This window comes from Triturus cristatus, chromosome 1_1 (genome assembly GCF_964204655.1).
Source record: "Triturus cristatus chromosome 1_1, aTriCri1.1, whole genome shotgun sequence".
NCBI classification, from domain to species: Eukaryota; Metazoa; Chordata; class Amphibia; order Caudata; family Salamandridae; genus Triturus; species Triturus cristatus.
In genome coordinates, this window is record NC_140579.1 from 124,834,834 (window position 1) to 124,859,767 (window position 24,934).

Sequence of the window (24,934 nt, forward strand, 5' to 3'; positions counted from 1 at the left end):
GGATGCAAATAGCTTTGTCCGGCTTTGTCCGGCGTGAAGGCAGCAAGCAGCAGTCAGGGCTAGTTATCGATTTTCTCATTGAGCTGTTGTATGGCACGGGCTAGTTATCACTTTTCTCGTTCAGCTGGTGTATGGCATGGACTAATTATCGGTTTTCTTGTTCAGCTGGTGTATGGCATGGGCTAGTTATCGATTTTCTCGTTCAGCTGTTGTATGGCATGGGCTAGTATTGTGTTTCTTCTAGGTTCAGTGCATCGCATGGGCTAGTTGTTGGAAACAGATAGCGTGGTGCAGAGCGGGCGGGCCAAACTCCGGAGGAAATGTGCAAAGCATCCACGCAGTACACACAGGCGACACACAAGGTGTAGGAGAGTAGGGTCTGCTTTCTATGTTCACCCCCACTTTTTGCTTTTGCTTTACTGGTTTTCGACTTAGATGTGGCTGTGGGCCTGCTAATCAGACCCACAGCCCTGCTGTTCTCTCTCTAAATTGATACTATGTACTTTAGGTGCATAACCCATTTGGATAGGATCACCTTATTGGCCCCTGTACAGTGTACCTAAGATACCCAGGGCAGAGGTGTACCCTAGGCCTACCAGGGGCTGCAGCATGTATTATGCCACCCCTGGCCTGGCCTTCCATTATGACACAACTGGCTGATCACTCAGCTGGGGCAAGGTCGTGTAATCACTCCTTGCTTAGGTGTAGTATTCCTATACCTATCATACATATAGACACATGTGTACCTATCAGCCACTCCTATGGCAGGCCTTAACAATCCTGGAGGCAGAGTGCTTGGTAACATGTGAGATGGTGCTCTAGCATGAGCTGAGCCTGTCTGCAGCTTTCGGAACCATGTCCTTATAGCTGTTCTATGATATAGCCTGCCATATACTCTTAAAGTGCCTTATAATCTTAAACGGTTATGGTAACTATGGTTTGGCTTTATCAAAACATGTCATGTAAGGTGTCTAACACTTTGGAATAATACCCCCATCCCATTTCTGGGGATGAGGATATTTTCCCTCCCTTCTAGAGGGAGAAGACATGTTGTAACCTACTTACCCGGTTAAAGTTAACCAGAGCCCCAGCATCACAAAATGGATGTTGCTGCCACGACACAAGTCTGACCTCCTGCTGCTGGGAGTGATCCCGGCAAGGGAGGCTTGGACAATAGGTTTCCTGCCTTGGGAGGTGTGAGCACCACCCCAGACAGGCCTTAGTGTATTGGGGCAGGGAGGGATGAATGAAACGAGACACTGCCTGGGGCACACAAGGTGCTCCATGCATAGTCCAGTTCAAACCGGTGCTGGGGCACTCCAGCCGCAGTCCTGGCGCGAAACTGGACAAAGGGAAGGGGGTGTAACCACCCCCCTCGCAGGTCCCACCCATAAGGCGTGACCTAGCAGGCAACCCAGCCCCCCAGATTAGTATAAGAGTGGTAGCTGGGCCCCAGGAGATTAGATTATCCTGAACCTGCAACTTGAACAGAAACTCTGGACCTTCGACATTCGACGAAAGAAGAAGACTGAAGAATCTCCCTTGTGGCCAAGGAGTGGCTACCCTGTGCAAACAGGCACCATCAAGAGACTACCCTTTGCTTTTCTGAAGTTCTATGAGGGACCGACTGCAGAGCCCGACCAGAGCCTTGACTTCCAGACTTCTCCGACCCTGATCCACATCCACAGCCGAGCTGAGATCCGTGGAGGCGACGAGAGACGTGGGACCGGCTACCTGGGAAAAGTGGCGAGTATCTTCCAGCGCAGCTTCTGAGGAGCCCTCGAAGTTGTGCACCGGGGATTGAGAAGCCCCAACCCCAAGCACCATCTGCACCGAAGATCAGCCCCCCACACTCCACGAGTTCTGCGTGGGGCCCTTCTGCATTTTCCTGCTTGCCACGTCTGTCCGGTTGCTTGCCTGTAGGCTAGCGGCCTTTGTGACGACACACCTTGAAATCTTCACTGCTGGTTTGGCTCCTCCAGACTGGCTCCCGCTTCTTTGCAAAAGAGAAGCACCCCAGACCTTCCTGGTCTGCACCAGAAGCAAGTCCTCCGTTCTTCGTGGGTTCCGCTTGCCAAGGCTTGGTGAGTCCTAGTTCGACTTCGACGCCGCCGACAGCAAAAGCCTTCGTGGGACAGCTCGCCTCCTGGTCCTGGTCGTCCTCGACGTCTCCTGGTACCCGTGGCTGCAGCGACAAGCTTCACCCTTCACCTGCAATCTTCACGACATCACCTGGTTCCTTCCTGGTTCCACGTGGTCACTGGCTAGTGACCTTGACTCTGTCCCTTCTGCTTGCAGGTATCCTCTCTTCTTGATCCCAGCCTTGGGATCCACCGGACACTCTTCACTGACTGCCTGTCAGCAACTTTCCTGCAGGCATCCATAGAAGTCCACGACGAAACCCGACGCAAGTTCACACCTATGCACCCGCAGCCCGTGGGCTAGGTTACTTGGGTACTTCGGTGCTCACAAGGGTAGTGACTATCCTAGGGTCTAGTTTCCGAGTCTCGACTCTCTAGCTGCTTCAGAAGTGTCCTTAAACTGTTAATTTCTAACTGCTAGTAATTCTATTGACTTTTACGCATTACACGTGAGTGTTTCCACTCTGCACCTGAATCCCGTGGGCCTCCCACTTCCTAACTGTTGCTAGTGTAGTGTAGCCCCAGCGATTCCCTAGGCCTAGGCCTATCCTATTTCCGTGACAGTGGTCCTTATACCACTTCTTTAGTATATGGTTTGCGTGGCCCCTAGGGCCTAACTGTATTACTTACCTGTGTGACTTAATGTATGCTTGAATAAGACTGTGTTGTACTTACCTCTAATCTCATAAAGAGTGCTGAGGGTTTGACTAGAATAAATACACTTTATTTTATATATATATCTGTTGTGGTGTCCTTTCATTTGGTATTCAAGTGATTATATATGGTATCACAGCTGGCTTCACATGCCATTCAGAGTTTAGCCTAAGACTGCTCTTGTCCATGCTACCACTAGGATAGCTGGTCTATAAGGTTGACTTTACAACCAATCACCATAAGGGTTGTTTGGACTGATATAAGGTGTACACTAGAACTAGTGACATCATATATCAGGCCAACTTCTCACATTGGTGAGCAGCGGTTGGGATCTGAGCTTGCTGTTGTAATACCATTGTAATCTTGAGATACTAAATTGAAAGATCACACAGATATTGTTTAGGTACATATAACATAGATTATAATACTTAAGTCCTACTGGACTTAGTGGTTGTAGGTTGAAGGGAGTAACACACCCTGACTACAACTACTAGAGAGGTTTAGTAGAAACAACTAGTGTAGGTAGGTGCACACACCACACCCTCACTAGATCATGTCTCTGGGAGGAGATCAAGGAGATGCTCTCTCAGGAGGGGCAGGTCTGAAGAAGACCCCCTCTAGATATGATACCCTAACTTTTCAGGAGAGGAGACAATTGTGTACCTCCAGAAAGTTAAAACAGGGTGCAAACCCTACCCTCCTTCAGCTAGTACAACTCCTAGAGGAGTATGATACTCTTAGGGCCTCACAGGCCAGTACCCTAGGTACAAAGGAGGGTCTACCCACCACAGATGAGTCAGATGGGACTTCAGATGAAGAGGTAGACAGCCAGGGCCAAGTAGGAAGACTTAGCCAGGCTAACCTAAGCTTACATGGGAGTTTGCATGGGGTCCCCCCATACAGACCCCCAAGTGGGCTTAACCAGAGAAGCAGGAGAGACAGATCCCCTTCAAGGGAATCCATCCACTCCCATGTCTCTAGCATCTCTAATGCCTCTTCTCACAGGGGAATGACTTCCCCCGAGAGAAAGGAGCATGAAGCCAGAATGAGGGAAGCTAATCTGAGGATTCAGAGGGAAGATCTTGCCCTTACCAAAGAGAAGCTTGCTCTGGCTAGAGAGCAAAAGTTAAGTGGGTCAGAACCCACTGGTGGCAGCAATATCCCTAAGGATAGAGACAGGCACTATGATAATAGAAACCTGAGCAAGATTGTCCCTCCCTACAAGTGTGGGGATGACATCCACACATGGATAACTGCTTTGGAGAGAGCTTGCAAAGTACAGCAGGTACCCCAAAGTCAGTGGGCAGCTATCTTGTGGCTCTCCTTCTCTGAGAAGGGTAGAGACAAGCTCCTCACAGTTAGTGATGAGGATGCAGACAATTACACTGTCCTAAAGAGTGCTCTAATTGATGGGTTTGGCCTAACCACTGAACAATACAGGTTGTTGTTCAGGGATACCCAGAAGACACAGACTCAGGACTGGACTGACTTTGTAGATTGTGCCACTAAGGCTCTGGAAGGCTGGCTAGTGGGAAGTAAGGTTAAGGTACAGGATTGTATAATTTGATCATGAGAGAACAAATACTTAACAACTGTCAAAACCAGCTACTGCATCAACACCTGATTGATTCTGATCTGACTTCTTCCCAAGAATTGGGAAAGAAGGCAGATAGATGGGTCAGGACTAGAGTTAAGCAGAAAAACCAGAACCAGGGCGGTGATCAGAAAAAGGCAGACCAGAAGGGTAATGATCAGAAACAAAAAGACCAGAAGTCTTCACCAGGCCCCCAAAAGGCTCAGGGGGAGGGTGGTCCCAAAAAGGATCAAAAGAAAGATGGGCAAAAGAAACCATGGTGCAACTATTGTAAGTCCAACTCACATTGGTTTAGTGAGTGCATCAAAAAGGATAAGCCCCCTAGCCACCATTGCCCCTAAGGCAACTGTACCCCCTAGTCCAGCCGCAAGTGGTGGTTCCCAGCAAAAGGGTGTAGTAGGGTTAACCCTGGGAACTGAGGAGGATTCTGGCCTAGTCAGAATACCTACTCAGGCTGTTCTGATCTGTGATGGGGACTTAGCTTTGTCCTCTACTGTAGGCCCCGGTAACCTGGGCAAGTACAGACAGACTCCTTTTATCAACCAAAGAATGGCTCAGGCCTACAGGGACACTGGGGCTAATGTCACAATGGTGACACCTGCCTTTGTGGACCCTGGACAGATCATACTAGGTGAGAATTACCTAGTGACCAACGCTAGCAATGCCACTACCTCCCATAGTGTGGCTATTGTTAACTTCTCCTGGGGAGGGGTAACTGGCCTCAAGAAAGTTGTTGTTAGTTCAGACCTTCCTGTAGAGTGTTTACTGGGCAATGATCTTGAAACTTCAGTTTGGTCTGAAGTGGAGTATAGGACCCATGCAGAAATGCTGGGGATAGATGCACATGTCCTTGCTGCGACCAGGTCACAGGCCAAAAAGTGCACCACTGAACAAGTGCTGAATCCTGAAACTATGGACCAGTCACAACCCAAGAGAAAGAGCAGTAGGGTTAAGGCTGTGCCTTCCCCCCTGCCTCAGGTGGTGGATCAGCCCTCCCAGGAGGATGATTCTGAGAGCCCTGAAGGAACTGTCCTAGAAGAACTTGAACCTGATAAGGTTGAGTTTCTTGGGACAGGGGGACCTTCAAGGGCAGATCTGAGGCAGGCTCAATTAGACTGCCCCTCTCTTGAACCCCTCAGACAGCAGGCTGCTGCTGAGGCTGCAGGGAATGCTCAAGGTACCCATAGAGTGTATTGGGATGAAGGGCTACTGTATTCAGAGGCTAGAGACCCCAAGCCTGGTGCATCCAGGAGGTTGGTCATACCACTGAAGTTCAGAGGCTTCCTTCTTACCTTGGCCCATGATATTCCCCTTGCAGGACACTTATGCCAGAAAAAGACTTGGGACAGGCTTGTCCCTCACTTTCACTGGCCCATATGTCAGAAGATACCAAGGAGTTTTGTCGCTCCTGTGTCACCTGCCAAGTCAGTGGCAAATCAGGTGGCACCACAAAGGCCCCCCTCATACCACTACCTGTGGTGGGGGTTCCCTTTGAAAGAGTGGGCATAGATATTGTAGGACCAATGGACCCACAAACAGCATCTGGGCACAGATTTATACTGGTGATAGTGGACCATGCCACCAGGTATCCAGAAGCTATTCCCCTGAGGACCACAACAGCTCCTGTTGTGGCAAGGGCCCTGCTTGGAGTATTCTCCAGAGTGGGCTTTCCAAAGGAGGTCATTTCTGACAGAGGTGCCAACTTCATGTCAGGATACTTGACTGCAATGTGGAAGGAGTGTGGTGTGAACTACAAGTTCACCACACCCTATCACCCACAGTGCAATGGGCTTGTTGAGAGATTCAACAAGACCCTAAAGGGAATGATAAAAGGTTTACCAGACAAGCTTAGGCGAAGATGGGACATCCTTTTACCCTGCCTTCTGTTTGCTTACAGAGAGGTCCCACAAAAGGGGGTTGGCTACAGCCCTTTTGAGCTTTTGTTTGGGCATCCTGTAAGAGGACCCCTATGTTTAGTAAGGGAAGGATGGGAGAGACCTCTCAGACAACCCTAACTTGATATAGTGGATTATGTACTTGGTCTCCGCTCCAGGATGGCAGAGTATATGAAGAAGGCTTCTAAAAACCTTGAGACAAGCCAAGAACTCCATAAAGCTTGGCATGACCAAAAGGCTGTGCTGACTGTTTACCAGCCAGGGCAAAAAGTGTGGGTGTTGGAGCCAGTGGCCCCAGCAGCACTCCAAGACAAATGGTCTGGACCCCACACTATTGTTGAGGAAAAGGGAGAAGTCACATACTTGGTGGACCTTGGGACTCCCAGAAGCCCCCACAGGGTGCTTCATGTCAACAGATTGAAGGCATATGTTGACAGGGCAGACATGGGCTTACTCATGGCTACAGATGAGGGGCAGGAGGAAGAGAGTGACCCTCTCCCAGACCTGTTGACTCAGAACCCTGATGATGGCTCAGTTGATGGTGTGGTCTTTTCTGACAGCCTCACTGTCCATCAGCAACAGGACTGCAGACAGGTTCTGCAATCCTACAGAAATATGTTCTCTCTCACCCCAAGTCAGACAAACTGGTGCACCCATGAGGTGGACACTGGTGACAGTCTGCCTGTGAAGAGTAAAATCTACAGGCAACCTGACCATGTCAGGGACTGCATAAAAGTTGAGGTACAAAAGATGTTGGAGCTGGGAGTTGTTGAACCTTCAGAGAGCCCTTGGGCTAGTCCTGTGGTCTTTGTGCCAAAACCTCACACCCAAGATGGTAAGAGAGAGATGAGGTTTTGCGTGGATTACAGAGGTCTCAATGCTGTCACTAGGACAGATGCCCACCCAATACCTAGGGCAGATGAGCTCATTGACAGACTGGCAGCTGCTAAGTTTTTGAGCACATTTGACCTGACAGCAGGCTACTGGCAAATCAGACTAGCTGAGAATGCAAAGGCCAAAACTGCTTTCTCGACTCTAGGAGGACATTATCAATTGGTGGTAATGCCCTTTGGTTTGAAGAATGCACCTGCCACTTTCCAAAGGCTGGTGAATCAAGTCCTTTCTGGGTTGGATGAATATTGTGCAGCTTATCTTGATGATATTGCTGTCTTTAGCTCCACCTGGGAGGATCACCTGGTCCACCTGAGGAATGTTTTAGAGGCCCTGCAAAAGGCAGGCCTCACTATCAAGGCCACTAAGTGCCAGATAGGGCAGAGCAAGGTTGTATACCTGGGCCACCTAGTTGGTGGGGGTCAGGTTCAACCACTGGAGAGCAAGAGCCAGACCATAAAGGACTGGACTCCTCCAACTACCCAGACTCAGGTCAGAGCTTTCTTGGGCCTGACTGGGTACTACAGAAAGTTTGTTAAGAACTATGGGTCCATTGTGACACCACTTAATGACTTGACCTCCAAGAAAATGCCAAAGAAAGTTCAGTGGACAGTAAGCTGTCAAAAAGCATTTGATGACCTGAAGCAGGCCATGTGCAGTGCACCTATTCTGAAAAGTCCAGACTACTCCAAAAAGTTCATTGTCCAGACAGATGCTTCTGAGTTAGGTGTGGGAGCTGTTCTTTCACAACTTAATATAGATGGTCAAGACCAGCCCATTGCTTTTATAAGTAGAAGGCTGACCCCTAGAGAGAAACGTTGGTCAGCTATTGAGAGGGAGGCCTTTGCTGTGGTTTGGGCCCTGAAGAAGCTGAGGCCATACTTGTTTGGCACTCACTTCAAGATTCAGACAGACCATAAGCCCCTCTTGTGGCTAAATCAGATGAAGGGTGAAAATCCCAAACTTCTTAGGTGGTCCATTTCCCTACAGGGGATGGACTTCACAGTGGAACACAGACCTGGGACTGACCATGCCAATGCAGATGGACTCTCCAGATATTTCCACTTAGAACATGAAGACTCAACTGGTCAAGGTTAGTTTAATGTCCCTAAGTTTGGGGGGGGGGGGTTGTGTAGGAGAGTAGGGTCTGCTTTCTATGTTCACCCCCACTTTTTGCTTTTGCTTTACTGGTTTTCGACTTAAAGATGTGGCTGTGGGCCTGCTAATCAGACCCACAGCCCTGCTGTTCTCTCTCTAAATTGATACTATGTACTTTAGGTGCATAACCCATTTGGATAGGATCACCTTATTGGCCCCTGTACAGTGTACCTTAGGTACCCAGGGCAGAGGTGTACCCTAGGCCTACCAGGGGCTGCAGCATGTATTATGCCACCCCTGGCCTTCCATTATGACACAACTGGCTGATCACTCAGCTGGGGCAAGGTCGTGTAATCACTCCTTGCTTAGGTGTAGTATTCCTATACCTATCTTACATGTAGACACATGTGTACCTATCAGCCACTCCTATGGCAGGCCTTAACAATCCTGGAGGCAGAGTGCTTGGTAACATGTGAGATGGTGCTCTAGCATGAGCTGAGCCTGTCTGCAGCTTTCGGAACCATGTCCTTATAGCTGTTCTATGATATAGCCTACCATATACTCTTAAAGTGCCTTATAATCTTAAACGGTTATGGTAACTATGGTTTGGCTTTATCAAAACATGTCGTGTAAGGTGTCTAACACTTTGGAATAATACCCCCATCCCATTTCTGGGGATGAGGATATTATCTCTCCCTTCTAGAGGGAGAACACATGTTGTAACCTACTTACCCGGTTAAAGTTAACCAGAGCCCCAGCATCACAAAATGGATGCTGCTGCCACGACACAAGTCTGACCTCCTGCTGCTGGGAGTGATCCCGGCAAGGGAGGCTTGGACAATAGGTTTCCTGCCTTGGGAGGTGCGAGCACCACCCCAGACAGGCCTTAGTGTATTGGGGCAGGGAGGGATGAATGAAACGAGACACTGCCTGGGGCACACAAGGTGCTCCATGCATAGTCCAGTTCAAACCGGTGCTGGGGCACTCCAGCCCCAGTCCTGGCGCGAATCTGGACAAAGGGAAGGGGGTGTAACCACCCCCCTCCCAGGTCCCACCCATAAGGCGTGACCTAGCAGGCAACCCAGCCCCCCAGATTAGTATAAGAGTGGTAGCTGGGCCCCAGGAGATTAGATTATCCTGAACCTGAAACTTGAACAGAAACTCTGGACCTTCGACATTCGACGAAAGAAGAAGACTGAAGAATCTCCCTTGTGGCCAAGGAGTGGCTACCCTGTGCAAACAGGCACCATCAAGAGACTACCCTTTGCTTTGCTGAAGTTCTACGAGGGACCGACTGTAGAGCCCGACCAGAGCCTTGACTTCCAGACTTCTCCGACCATGATCCACATCCACAGCCGAGCTGAGATCTGTGGAGGCGACGAGAGACGTGGGACCGGCTACCTGGGAAAAGTGGCGAGTATCTTCCAGCGCAGCTTCTGAGGAACCCTCGAAGTTGTGCACCGGGGATTGAGAAGCCCCAACCCCAAGCACCATCTGCACCGAAGATCAGCCCCCCACACTCCACGAGTCCTGCGTGGGGCCCTTATGCATTTTCCTGCTTGCCGCGTCTGTCCGGTTGCTTGCCCGTTGGCTAGCGGCCTTTGTGACGACACACCTTGAAATCTTCACTGCTGGTTTGGCTCCTCCAGACTGGCTCCCGCTTCTTTGCAAAAGAGAAGCACCCCAGACCTTCCTGGTCTGCACCAGAAGCAAGTCCTCCGTTCTTCGTGGGTTCCGCTTGCCAAGGCTTGGTGAGTCCTAGTTCGACTTCGACGCCGCCGACAGCAAGAGCCTTTGTGGGACAGCTCGCCTCCTGGTCCTGGTCGTCCTCGACGTCTCCTGGTACCCGTGGCTGCAGCGACAAGCTTCACCCTTCACCTGCAATCTTCATGACATCGCCTGGTTCCTTCCTGGTTCCACGCGGTCACTGGCTAGTGACCTTGACTCTGTCCCTTCTGCTTGCAGGTATCTTCTCTTCTTGATCCCAGCCTTGGGATCCACCGGACACTCTTCACTGACTGCCTGTCAGCAACTTTCCTTCAGGCATCCATAGAAGTCCACGACGAAACCTGACGCAAGTTCACACCTATGCACCCGCAGCCCGTGGGCTAGGTAACTTGGGTACTTCGGTGCTCACAAGGGTAGTGACTATCCTAGGGTCTAGTTTCCGAGTCTCGACTCTCTAGCTGCTTCAGAAGTGTCCTTAAACTGTTAATTTCTAACTGCTAGTAATTCTATTGACTTTTACGCATTACGCGTGAGTGTTTCCACTCTGCACCTGAATCCCGTGGGCCTCCCACTTCCTAACTGTTGCTAGTGTAGTGTAGCCCCAGCGATTCCCTAGGCCTAGGCCTATCCTATTTCCGTGACAGTGGTCCTTATACCACTTCTTTAGTATATGGTTTGCGTGGCCCCTAGGGCCTAACTGTATTACTTACCTGTGTGACTTAATGTATGCTTGAATAGGACTGTGTTGTACTTACCTCTAATCTCATAAAGAGTGCTGAGGGTTTGACTAGAATAAATACACTTTATTTTATATATATATCTGTTGTGGTGTCCTTTCATTTGGTATTCAAGGGATTATATATGGTATCACAGCTGGCTTCACATGCCATTCAGAGTTTAGCCTAAAACTGCTCTTGTCCATGCTACCACTAGGATAGCTGGTCTATAAGGTTGACTTTACAACCAATCACCATAAGGGTTGTTTGGACTGATATAAGGTGTACACTAGAACTAGTGACATCATACATCAGGCCAACTTCTCACACTCTACAAAAAGAGGCACTACACCAGTTTAGATAAAAAGAACTTTTGTATTGTCCAAAACCACAAGGTGTCAATAGGCAATCTCTGTACTGCGCCAACTGGCACTCGGTTAACATTTACAGGGGGGAATTATGTACAGGGCAGGGCCAATCGGGCCCCCTGCCGGAATCATTGCGACCTAGAAAACCATGAAAATAAATCCATCAGCCTCAATCCTGCAATAAAAGCATCATGGCACAACATCAGCAAAAGTCCGGGACACCTGGAATAAAACACATCATGGCATTCCCGTATGCATCATCAATATGATTGACTCCTGAGCCTGAGGCAGAAATTAGGGTAGGCAGTGCATCAATACATCAAACCCTGGCATCTGAAACCAGCGCTGCACAGAGCAAAACACTAGCGCTTCCCATAGCCTTTTAACCTAGCGCTGCACATAACAAATGACTAGCACTTTAAATCAGGCCTAGGAACATAGCGCTGCACATGGCAATTGAATAGTACGTTAAAACATAGCCTTTAACATAGCGCCGCACCTAGCAAGGCGAACGCGCTTCAAAACATAGCCATTGACATAGCGCTTAAATATGGCCTGTAAATATGGCGTTGCACATAGCACATCAATAGCGCTTCAACCAGGGCATATAAACATAGCGCTTCAAATATGCATGTTAACCTAGAGCCGCACATAGAAACTCAATCGCGCTTCAAATATGCCCCTCACTGGGAGCATTCAGCATAGCAAGCTCTTGGAGCAGTAGACTTTGCAAGCTCTGGGAGCATCAACCATTGCCAGCCACTGCAGCGCTAGGCATTGCATTTAATCCGGGCATGTCCGTGGGGCCTCCAATGTGTCCACCCCTCCAGCATCCCTCTAGGCCGTTGCAGCTGCCCACTGTCCTGTGGGGCAGCTGTGCAGAGTGCAGCGCGTCAACGTGGGGTTGGAGTCCCCTCCGGGACTCTGAAATCCCCCACTGGTCAGAGCCCAGCCCCACTCACCACTCCTTGGGGGCTGGGCAGGTGTGTCCACCGCCGGCGCAGGGGGGCGGGCACCGAAAATGTACCCCGCTACACCCCTCCAACCATCCCCACGCTGAGCCCCACTCACCAGCTTCCGGGGCAGACCTCAGGCGTCTCGGGTGGTTGGCACCGCACACAAGGCTCTCCTTAGCTCTAGGATAGCTCCGAACTGCAGCGCTTCTCCCGGGTTCACCCGGGCCCCCTCCTGGGACCCGGGACTTCGAGTCCTCGGCTGGGGGAGGCGGGGTAGGCACCCGTCCTCCCTCTCGGCTCTCCAGCGATGTCGGGAGACTTGACGGGGCCCCGGTAGGGAGACGGAACTCCGCAGGGCCTCCGGCGGCCTCATACACCGGTCTCTTCTTGGCGGGGGGGGCAGGCACCGAGGTGTGCCTCGACTGTCCCCTGCTCTTTCCGGACCTCTTCTACAAGCGCGGGCTCTCTTCAGTGCAGGAGAGCCCCGTCGGCAGCCGCAGCCTCGCCGGACTTCAAGGCAGCCTCCGCAAGGCTGCAGATATCACCGCCCCCTTGCTGATGCGCCAGCACGGGGTAGGCTCCCGCCTGGCTTCTTCCCAGTCAGGGGAGGCAGGTCCCGCCTTCTGACTTCAGTTTCCGGGTCGCCGCAGGCAGCGTGGCGGCCCTCAGCAGCACCTCGGGTCGCGGCGGTGATTGTCGTCAGTTTCCTCTTACGGGGGCAATACGGGGTAGGCTCCCGCGATGAGATTAAATCTTTAAAGGTGGCACACACGCGGGGTGGGCTCCCGCTGGGCTCCTAAGTAGGCAGGCCCGCGGGGTAGGCTCCCGATATATCTTTCAGCGCCCAGCTCTCCCTGGCCACACGCTCCTCACCTCCTTTGGGCCATGATGTATAGCGCTTTACAGGCGCTAGGTAGTCCCACCAGCTTTAGGGGCAGTGCACAGTCAATTCACAGATAGCGCTCACCAAATATAGCGCTCTCCTTCCAGGGGCAGCTTGTAAATAGCGCTCTCCTTCCAGGGGCAGTTTGTAAATAGCGCTCTCCTTCCAGGGGCAGCTTGTAAATAGCGCTCTCCTTCCAGGGGCAGCTTGTAAATAGCGCTCTCCTTCCAGGGGCGGCTTGTAAATAGCGCTCTCTGGTTCCTGCCCCTTGGTTGAGGGTTTCTGGAGGGGTGGAAGTTGCGTTGGTGGCTGAAGGCGGACTAATTTGTCTCTGCCTGTCGTCCCTGGATTCTCCTCTCGCCGGGCCAGATCAGTGGGTAGTTCAGGATCCCTCACTCACTTGAAAGGCAGCACCTAAGCCCTGTCACTTTCAGAGGCATAGGTCCCTGACTAATCCTACCGCCTAAAACTCCTGCGAGGGCTTCTCCAGGTCTGAATTGCCACAACTATATCTTTCCCTCGCCCTGGGGACAGTAGAGGGGGGGTAGGTAGGCTCAGGGCCCAGCACACAGGCCTATGTGGCGGTAACCCCTGGCAGCAGGTCCCCTCTCTCTCAGGTCCACCCTCTGACTGACTGCATGGCAACCCAGCTCCGCCCTTTATACGCCCCTCACCCCACCTTCCAGACAGTGCCAGAAGCTTCTAGAAGCGTCTGGGGAAACTGGCTCTAACTGGCCTAGGGGGAGGGGTAGAGCACCCTGGGTGCCAGGCTTCCCTCCAAAAGCTGGGGTTGCTGGGAAATAACGCCTAGACTGTCAACCTAGCTCAATCAAACGGCGCAACCACACAGCTCTGGCATCCATTTTAAGTTACATTTTTAAAATGGGGAAACTCAGTCTGCACACATTCAATCTTTGCATTTACACATGTGGTTCCACAGAAAAGCGAAACATTTCTGGGAAAAGGGCCAAGTCCAACACAACCCCCTTCCAGCCAAAAGCCAGGGTAGACCGATCAATGCCTTGATGGGCTTCCCTGCTTAGGGCGAGAAAAGGTGGATGCAGGCCCGCAACTGCAGGAGCACCCGAAGGTTCCCTCTCTCAAACCTTCCTCGACCGACTGAGCCACCACCCGGGGGTCCCCTAGCTGGTTGTGGCCAAGACTGGCCCCTAGGCCACCCAGATGTCTCTGGCCCTTGCGGTCTCACAGAGTGGGGGACAGTAACCCCAGGCCCGTAGTACCCGTTGACCACTCTCCTCCTCCTCCTTGCAGTCCCAAACTGCCACTGGTCCACCCACCTGGGGTCCGCACCCTCAGGCTGACCAGCCATCAGGGGCGAGGCTCTCCTCCCCCTACCTCTCCTTCTGGGGTTCCTCACCCTACTCCCATGCGAGGCACCCTCAGACCACCACTCTCTCCCCAGTCCAGGGCCTTGACCCTCCAACTGGTTCCCCAGCCTAGGGTCTAAACCCTTAGGCTGCACCGGTGCCAGGGGCGAGTCCTCCCTCCCCCTGGACCCCCTCCCAGAGTTCCGCACCCTCCCAACTGGAGTAGCACCCCTGGAAGACACTTCTGGGGGGGCACTGCTAACAGATGCCCCACCCGCCAGGTCAGGCAGTACCCATCCCTGGCCTCCCAACCCAGGATCTAAGCCCTGTGGCTGAGCCGGTGCCCGAGGTGAGGCCTTCCTCCCTCTGCACCCCCTTCCAGAGTTCCGCACCCTCCCACCTGGAGACGTACCCCTGGAAGTCAATTCCGGGGGGACACTGTTAACAGATGTCCCACCCGCCAGGTCAGGCAACCCCTGAACCTGGCATCCCAGCCCAGGATCTAAACCCTGCAACTGGGCCAACCCCAGGACCTCAGGAGATCTTATTACATATGCCCCGGGTCCTCCTGACACTAGGGGCTCCCCCTCACCGGGCGGCACATCAGGACAGCCTAGGCTCCCAACCTGGGGCTCCCTTACGGAACTCTCCAGGCCCTGAGACTGCGGTTGGGGCACCTCGGTACACCTCCTCGTCTCACTCCTTCCTATGGATAGGTCGTGAGGCCCTACAACCGTCTCTCTTCCCGGGGACCTAGCTGGGCTATTCGCCACCTCTCCCACCTCACTGGGTTGGAAGATCCCTGCACCACCCCCTTCAGGGTCACTCCCCAATGCATCCTTAGACACCCTGGCCCTCACCCAGAGGTCTGCCTCCTGTGCAAGCTCCCTGGGGTCGGAGAACCCACACTGTACTAGGTGGTGACGCAACCTCGGGGAACAATTTCTAAGCATGTGCTCCCGGATGAGTACGTGGCACAGCCCTTCCCACTCATTCACTGCACTCCTCACCACCCAATCTTCCAATGCCGTCCCACACACCTCCGCAAACTCCCCCCAGGACTGGTGGGACAGTTTTCCCCTGCCCCTGAACTCTAACCTGTCCCCCTCTTCCTGGGAATCAGGCACCATCTCCTGGGCTCCGGGAGCGGGACACCCTACATTGGATCCACTCTCGCTGCCACCACTGGATCCCACCCTCACTGGTGAATACAGACCACAAAAACCACTCTCAGGGGACAACCTACCCTCCCTAGCTGGTCTCTCCCTGGCAAAGGCCCTCTCTGCCTCCGCCATCCTCTCCTGCGCTAGGACCTTCTCCGTCTCTAGCCTCTTCTCCTCCACCCTCAGCCGCGCTAGCTCCACCTTGAGCCTTTCCAGCGCCAGCTGATGCTCCCTCTCTTCCCTCCTATCTACCCACTTTTCTGGGGACAGGGAAAGGGACGGGGCAGTGCCCCCGGGACTGGACCCAGCGCGGGACTCCCTAACTCTGGTGTCCTCACTCGCTACTGGCGTCTCCCCCCGATCATCTTCCTCCTCCTCGTCAGTGTCACCACCCTCCTGGGTTATGGACGGGGCCCCCTCACTGTCGGAGTCCTCCCCTCTCTGGAGGTCCTCCCCGGGTCTCCACTAAATCCACCCTTTAAATATGCGGAGGGGTAATCTGACAGGTCCCCACCAATCTCTAAAGGTTCCCCCCTCTTGAGGGCCTCATAGAGAAAGAGCTTCCTGCGTGTGTTGCCTACTGGGGGTATCCCTCTCTCCCTGCAGAAATACATCACTTCCTGCTCCGTGTACTCCATAAGATCATCCTCGTTGTAGGTTAACCCCATCCTGGCACGGTACACCCGGGACACACCACCCACAGTGCAACAGGGGGACACAATTTAAAAGCACACTTCCAGGAGGAAATCACAATGAGGAAAACCAATAATTCCCCAAAACCTGAGATTACTTTAAACGCTCAATTTGCAGTGCAACCCGTTGTCGCTGCGGTACTGCGCAAACACAAGTCCTATCCCACCGCTGAACACCAATGTTGGAAACGGGTAGCGTGGTGCAGAGCGGGCGGGCCAAACTCCGGAGGAAATGTGCAAAGCATCCACGCAGTACACACAGGCGACACACAAGGCACTCTACAAAAAGAGACACTACACCAGTTTAGGTAAAAAGAACTTTTGTATTGTCCAAAACCACAAGGTGTCAATAGGCAATCTCTGTACTGCGCCAACTGGCGCTCGGTTAACATTTACAGGGAGGAATTATGTACAGGGCAGGGCAGGGCCAATCGGGCCCCCTGCCGGAATCATTGCGACCTAGAAAACCATGAAAATAAATCCATCAGCCTCAATCCTGCAATAAAAGCATCATGGCACAACATCAGCAAAAGTCCGGGACACCTGGAATAAAACACATCATGGCATTCCCGTATGCATTATCAATATGATTGACTCCTGAGCCTGAGGCAGAAATTAGGGTAGGCAGTGCATCAATACATCAAACCCTGGCATCTGAAACTAGCGCTGCACAGAGCAAAACACTAGCGCTTCCCATAGCCTTTTAACCTAGCGCTGCACATAACAAATGACTAGCACTTTAAATCAGGCCTAGGAACATAGCGCTGCACATGGCAATTGAATAGTACGTTAAAACATAGCCTTTAACATAGCACCGCACCTAGCAAGGCGAACGCGCTTCAAAATATAGCCATTGACATAGCGCTTAAATATGGCCTGTAAATATGGCGTTGCACATAGCACATCAATAGCGCTTCAACCAGGGCATATAAACATAGCGCTTCAAATATGCATGTTAACCTAGAGCCGCACATAGAAACTCAATCACGCTTCAAATATGCCCCTCACTGGGAGCATTCAGCATAGCAAGCTCTTGGAGCAGTAGACTTTGCAAGCTCTGGGAGCATCAACCATTGCCAGCCACTGCAGCGCTAGGCATTGCATTTAATCCGGGCATGTCCGTGGGACCTCCAATGTGTCCACCCCTCCAGCATCCCTCTAGGCCGTTGCAGCTGCCCACTGTCCTGTGGGGCAGCTGTGCAGAGTGCAGCGTGTCAACGTGGGGTTGGAGTCCCCTCCGGGACTCTGAAATCCCCCACTGCGGCACTAGTCAGAGCCCAGCCCCACTCACCACTCCTTGGGGGCTGGGCAGGTGTGTCCACCACCGGCGCAAGGGGGCGGGCACCGAAAATGTACCCCGCTACACCCCCCCAACCATCCACACGCTGAGCCCCACTCACCAGCTTCCGGAGCAGACCTCAGGCGTCTCGGGTGGTTGGCACCACACACGAGGCTCTCCTTAGCTCCGGGATAGCTCCGAACCACGGCGCTTCTCCCGGCTTCACCCGGGCCCCCTCCTGGGACCCGGGACTTCGAGTCCTCGGCTGGGGGAGGCGGGGTAGGCTCCCGTCCTCCCTCTCGGCTCTCCAGCGATGTCGGGAGACTTGAAGGGGCCCCGGTAGGGAGACGGAACTTCGCGGGGCCTCCGGTGGCCTCACACACCGGTCTCTTCTTGGCGGGGGGGGCAGGCACCGAGGTGTGCCTCGTCTGTCCCCTGCTCTTTCCGGACCTCTTCTACAAGCGCGGGACTCTCTTCAGTGCAGGAGAGCCCCGTCGGCAGCCGCAGCCTCGCCGGACTTCAAGGCAGCCTACGCAAGGCTGCAGACATCACCGCCCCCTTGCTGATGCGCCAGCACGGGGTAGGCTCCCGCCTGGCTTCTTCCCGGTCAGGGGAGGCAGGTCCCGCCTTCTGACTTCAGTTTCCGGGTCGCCGCAGGCAGCGCGGCGGCCCTCAGCAGCACCTCGGGTCGCGGCGGTGACTGTCGTCAGTTTCCTCTTACGGGGGCAATACGGAGTAGGCTCCCGCGATGAGATTAAATCTTTAAAGGTGGCACACACGCGGGGTGGGCTCCCGCTGGGCTCCTAAGTAGGCTGGCACGCGGGGTAGGCTCCCGATATATCTTTCAGCGCCCAGCTCTCCCTGGCCACACGCTCCTCACCTCCTTTGGGCCATGATGTATAGCTCTTTACAGGCGCTAGGTAGTCCCACCAGCTTTAGGGGCAGTGCACAGTCAATTCACAGATAGCGCTCACCAAATATAGCGCTCTCCTTCCAGGGGCAGCTTGTAAATAGCGCTCTCCTTCCAGGGGCAGTTTGTAAATAGCGCTCTCCTTCCAGGGGCAGCTTGTAAATAGCGCTCTCCTTCCAGGGGCAGCTTGTAAATAGCGCTCTCCTTCCAGGGGCAGCTTGTAAATAGCGCTCTCTGGTTCCTGCCCCTTGGTTGAGGGTTTCTGGAGGGAGGGAAGTTGCGTTGGTGGCTGAAGGCGGACTAATTCGTCTCTGCCTGTCGTCCCTGGATTCTCCTCTCGCCGGGCCAGATCAGTGGGTAGTTCAGGATCCCTCACTCACTTGAAAGGCAGCACCTAAGCCCTGTCACTTTCAGAGGCATAGGTCCCTGACTAATCCTACCGCCTAAAACTCCTGCGAGGGCTTCTCCAGGTCTGAATTGCCACAACTATATCTTTCCCTCGCCCTGGGGACAGTAGAGGGGGGGTAGGTAGGCTCAGGGCCCAGCACACAGGCCTATGTGGCGGTAACCCCTGGCAGCAGGTCCCCTCTCTCTCCGGTCCACCCTCTGACTGACTGCATGGCAACCCAGCTCCGCCCTTTATACGCCCCACACCCCACCTTCCAGACAGTGCCAGAAGCTTCTAGAAGCGTCTGGGGAAACTGGCTCTAACTGGCCAAGGGGAGGGGTAGAGCACCCTGGGTGCCAGGCTTCCCTCCAAAATCTGGGGTTGCTGGGAAATAACGCCTAGACTGTCAACCTAGCTCAGTCAAACGGCGCAACCACACAGCTCTGGCATCCATTTTAAGTTACATTTTTAAAATGGGGAAACTCAGTCTGCACACATTCAATCTTTGCATTTACACATGTGGTTCCACAGAAAAGCGAAAAATTTCTGGGAAAAGGGCCAAGTCCAACACTAGTTATTACCTTTCTCGTTCAGCTGGTGTATGGCATGGGCTGGTTATCGCTTTTCTCGTTCAGCTGGTGTATGGCATGGGCTAGTTATCGCTTTTCTCGTTCAGCTGGTGTATGGCATGGGCTGGTTATCGCTTTTCTCGTTCAGCTGGTGTATGGCATGGGCTAGTTATCGCTTTTCTCGTTCAGCTGGTGTATGGCATGGGCTAGTTATCGCTTTTCTCGTTCAGCTGGTGTATGGCACGGGCTAGTTATCGATTTTCTCGTTCAGCTGGTGTATGGCACAGGCTAGTTATCGATTTTCTCGTTCAGCTGGTGTATGGCATGGGCTAGTTATCGATTTTTTTTGTTCAACTGTTGTATGGCATGGGCTAGTATTGTGTTTCTTCTAGGTTCAGTGCATGGCATGGGCTAGTTGTCGCTTTTCTCGTTCAGCTGGTGCATGGCATGGGCTAGTTGTCGCTTTTCTCGTTCAGCTGGTGTATGGCATGGGCTAGTTATCGTGTTTCTCGTTCAGCTGTTGTATGGCATGGGCTAGTTATTGTGTTTCTTCTGAGACCCTATATTTAAACTTAACTCTGCCCATCTCTAAACCCCAAGAATTACCCGTACCTCACTTTACCACTACCAGCCCCTAAACCCTAAATTTAACCTTAACACCTTTTACCACAAACAGCCCCTAGATCTTAAAATTAACTTTACCTCCCTTTACCCCTACCCCCCTAAATACTAAAATTACCCTTACTTCACTTTAACACTATCAAACACTAAACCCTAAAATGACTCTTACCTCTCTTTACCACTGCCCACCCATAAATCCTCGAATTAGCCTCACCTCCTTGTACCACCACCCACAGCTAAACCTCTTTTTTAAATGAGATAATTATGTTATTTAGAAAAAAAGTACTTACATGCTTGGTAAAGGCATGCGTGGTAAAGACTGCGTATCAAAGGCACAAATACCTATCTGTGTTGTACTGACCTACGCGGTGAAGGCTGTGCGGTAAAAACTTAGTTGTAAAGGCTGTTTCCCATGGAATGCTTGTAGAAAAAGAAAAAATAGTTCCCAAAAAGCAGACATTGGTGGAAGGATAAAAGGAATCGTTCAGAGAGATGGTAAACAGGGTATGCGTTACAGGAGGGGAAAAGACTAGATTGACGGGTCAAAACAAATAAAAACATCAAATAGAAAGCAAGAAAATAAGAGCGACAAGAAAAAGCCAATGAAAAGCAATGGGCAGAGTTGCTGTGCAGGTCAGCTACTGTCATGTCCCCGGTAAGTCTGTCGCCACTGGACATGCAGTATCTGACAGGCTCCAACCTAAAAATAAACAGGCAGCGTCACCATGTCGTGGAAAAACAAGTGCCAAGCACCGGCACAAATTAAGCACTGGGCGCACATCTTTTGGAGGATCATGCACGTGCCAATCCCAGGATTTTGAGTTGCATCTGTTCAAATTGTTGAGAGCCACCTCCGCACTTCCATCCATGCACAGCACACCAAAGAGAGAAGGCACCCCTGCACAGCTCAGAAACACAGCATAGCACACCAAAGAGAGAAGGCACCCCTGCACAGCTCAGAAACACAGCACAGCACACCAAAGAGAGATGGCACCCCTGCACAGTTCAGAAACACAGCACAGCACACCAAAGAGAGAAGGCACCCCTGCACAGCTCAGAAACACAGCACACCAAAGAGAGAAGGCACCCCTGCACAGCTCAGAAACACAGCACAGCACACCAAAGAGAGAAGGCACCTCTGCACAGCTTGGAAACACAGCACAGCACACCAAAGAGAGAAGGCAACCCTGCACAGTTCAGAAACACAGCACAGCACACCAAAGAGAGAAGGCACCCCTGCACAGCTCAGAAACACAGCACACCAAAAAGAGAAGGCACCCCTGCACAGCTCAGAAACACAGCATAGCACACCAAAGAGAGAAGGCACCCCTGCACAGCTTAGAAACACAGCATAGCACACCAAAGAGAGAAGGCACCCCTGCACAGCTCAGAAACACAGCACAGCACACCAAAGAGAGAAAGCACCCCTGCACAGCTCAGAAACACAGCACAGCACACCAAAGAGAGAAGGCACCCCATGCACAGCTCAGAAACACAGCACAGCACACCAAAGAGAGAAAGCACCCCTGCACAGCTCAGAAACACAGCACAGCACACCAAAGAGAGAAGGCACCCCATGCACAGTTCAGAAACACAGCACAGCACACCAAAGAGAGAAGGCACCCCTGCACAGCACAGAAACACAGCACAGCACACCAAAGAAAGAAGGCACACCTGCACAGCTCAGAAACACAGCACAGCACACCAAAGAGAGAAGGCACCCCTGCACAGCTCAGAAACACAGCACAGCACACCAAAGAGAGAAGGCACCCCTGCACAGCTCAGAAACACAGCACAGCACACCAAAGAGAGAAGGCACCCCTGCACAGCTCAGAAACACAGCACACCAAAGAGAGAAGGCACCCCTGCACAGTTCAGAAACACAGCACAGCACACCATAGAGAGAAGGCACCCCTGCACAGTTCAGAAACACAGCACAGCACACCATAGATAGAAGGCACCCCTGCACAGCTCAGAAACACAGCACAGCACAGCACCCCAAAGAGAGAAGGCACCCCTGCACAGCTCAGAAACACAGCACAGCACACCAAAGAGAGAAGGCACCCCTGCACAGCTCAGAAACACAGAACAGCACACCAAAGAGAGAAGGCACCCCTGCACAGCTCAGAAACACAGCACAGCACACCAAAGAGAGAAGGCACCCCTGCACAGCTCAGAAACACAGCACAGCACACCAAAGAGAGAAGGCACCCCTGCACAGCTCAGAAACACAGCACACCAAAGAGAGAAGGCACCCCTGCACAGTTCAGAAACACAGCACAGCACACCATAGAGAGAAGGCACCCCTGCACAGTTCAGAAACACAGCACAGCACACCATAGATAGAAGGCACCCCTGCACAGCTCAGAAACACAGCACAGCACACCAAAGAGAGAAGGCAGCCCTGCACAGTTCCGAAACACAGCACAGCACACCAAAGAGAGAAGGCACCGCTGCACAGCTCAGAAACACAGCACAGCACACCGGAGAGCGAAGGCACCCCTGCACAGCTCAGAAACACAGCACACCACACCAAAGAGAGAAGGTACCCCGGCACAGTTCAGAAACACAGCACAGCACACTCAATCTGTGTGTCATAATTTATCAGCGATAATTTGTTTTGTGATGTTGTCTATGCACAGCTATACAATGTGTGTTCATATAGACAGCGTGCTTCTGTATCTTATGACCTTTTTTTTACCTTTTTCAGCCCTCCCTCCAGTCAGAGGTAGCACACTGCTTCCAGGTGAGCATTTGCACATATAATGTGCTTTCGGGTAAGTCAATACTTGTGCAATACACATCAGAGCAAGCGCGTCTCAAGCAAATGTGCCTGTCAGGGATGCAGGGGAGGTGCAAAAGATGTATGTTTTGTTTCTTTGTGTATCAGCAGCATGTGTTTAAGTGAAGAGCAAGGAAAAATTTGCTAGCATTCACGCCAAGAATTTTCAATTCTATTAAGGACACCGAGGCGAGGATTATTGCTTTTCTTTCTTTTACTGCAAAAAAAACAGCAGCCAATGAAAAACATTTTAACATAACCCAAATTACATTTCCCACAGTACCCTGCTCACAACCACCAGTCATGGTCCAGCAGTCCATATAATAATAGCCATCGCCATTTTAAAAGCCTCTTTCTTTGCCTCGAACAGTCCATCAACTCCAACTGTGATGAGAACCAGCACCGCTTGTAGGGCCAACTCCAGCAACTAGCCTGGCGGATATGGGGTGTTACCTCGAAACTGGTCCAAGGATGCTTGTTTCTGGTCCAGGGAAGATCTGACTTGGCAGGTTGGGCTGGACTGTTCCCATGAGGCAGAGGGTCAAGACTGATTTGCAGATGGCTGGGTATGAGCTGGGGTGGCAAAGTGAACAAAAGAATGATGGATTTAACCCAGATCTACTAGTGACCGGGGGTGAGTGTCTGAAAGGTTTCAGCACTCCGTCCATCATCTTATTGTGTTTGCTTTATCCCCAACATAGGAGCAACAGCTCATCCAGTAACAGGAACACGAAGTGTCAACATTGACATGAAGACTGGAACAGGATCGTTCTGCTTTCTGATCCAAACCTGGAAACAAAATAAGACCCGTAATATCCACACAACACAGTTTATATACATGGCTTAGTCAACAATTCATAACAATCATATAAAGACTGACATATTGAGCGGGATAATCCTCGCCTCCGTGTCCTTAATAGAATTGAAAAGTCTTAGTGCGAATGCTATCAATTTTAATTCTATTTCAGAACCGAAGGCCCCGATTATTGCTAGTTTAATGCCTATTGAGAACCACAGCAGTATTATCACCCACAGATTTATAATAAAACTGTTTAATGTAGATTCAGATGACCAGTCAGCCGGACCCGTCAACCAGTCAGAATATCTTGAATGGTAGAACCCAACGTAAAGGATTTAGAGCCCATCGTCCCTCGAACAGAATGAGCTCCAAAGACATGCGCATCAATACCAGCTTCTGCCATGATTGATTTCAGCCATCTAATAATTGGGGGAGATGAAACAGGATTAAAATGATTTTGCAAAGTAATCAACAATTAGGTAGAATCTTCAGGTCTCAAAGTACATTCTTCGTAAGCTTACAAGCATTGAACAACACACAATTTAACATTAGCGGTGGCACCCTCTCACTTAGAACCAAGCACCCTGCCTTCAGGATTGTTAAGGCCTGATATAGGGGTGACTCATAGGTTTTAAGTGCAGTGACCCTTAGATATAGGAAACCTATATCTTAAGTAAGTGGTCCATGCACCAACTTACAAAGGCTGCAAATGGCAGGCCTGTAGGTTCCATTTGGCATGGCCTCTCAGTGGGGGCACAATACCTGCTTCAGCCCATGGGACGCCTCTGGGGTACCTATGCCCTGGGTACATGGGCACCATAAACTGGGACTGACAAGGGTACCCCAGTCTCCAATGTGGAGTGTACCAAAGTACATGTCGTAACAGTTTAGGGAGAAAGCAGATAGTCTGGTTTCCTGGTTAGCAGGATCCCAGTCAGACTAGTCCAAAACCAGCTTAGAACCAGGCAAAAAGTGGGGGTACACATGTAGAAAGATCCTACCTTCCTACAGTAAAGGAAACTCCTTCGGGAGTAAATACTCTACCTGTTAAGTCCAAAACTCTCACATCTGAAGTATGTCTACAGGCAGATATACATAAGAGCATAGCCAGCTTAGCTGACAACTGTTTTCTAGATAAATAAGAATTGTCCGGCCACAGTTCAAGAAGAAACAGTACCAATGACACATCCCACAAAAAGGAATAGTTAGCCTTGGGAGGATTAGACTCCCAGATACCCTTATGTAGTTTACACACAACCAGGTGCATTCTTGTCGGCTTACCATCAACCTGTGTATGACAAGCAGAAAAGGCAAATCGAAAATTATTCATAGATCTGTAAGACAAACCTGCTGAAGCCTTATGAGACAGAAAACTTACAACGTGGGGCAAGTCTGCCCCCACAGGATCCATGTGAAGTTCCAGGCAGCAAGACATCCAGCAACGCCATGCTGAGGAGTACTGTTTCCTGGTGGAAGGAG

The 24,934-nt window shown here is 51.6% G+C and overlaps 1 protein-coding gene across 1 annotated transcript in view; it reads left to right on the forward strand.

Moving 5' to 3' along the window:
- The window catches only part of LOC146869750 (fucolectin-like), a 160,816-nt gene that overhangs the window by 45,761 nt on the left and 90,121 nt on the right, over positions 1 to 24,934 (forward strand). The window contains exon 3 of the mRNA XM_085654607.1: positions 22,585 to 22,620. Within this exon, the coding sequence (XP_085510733.1) occupies positions 22,585 to 22,620 (36 nt within the window). The remainder of the gene's footprint in view (positions 1 to 22,584; positions 22,621 to 24,934) is intronic.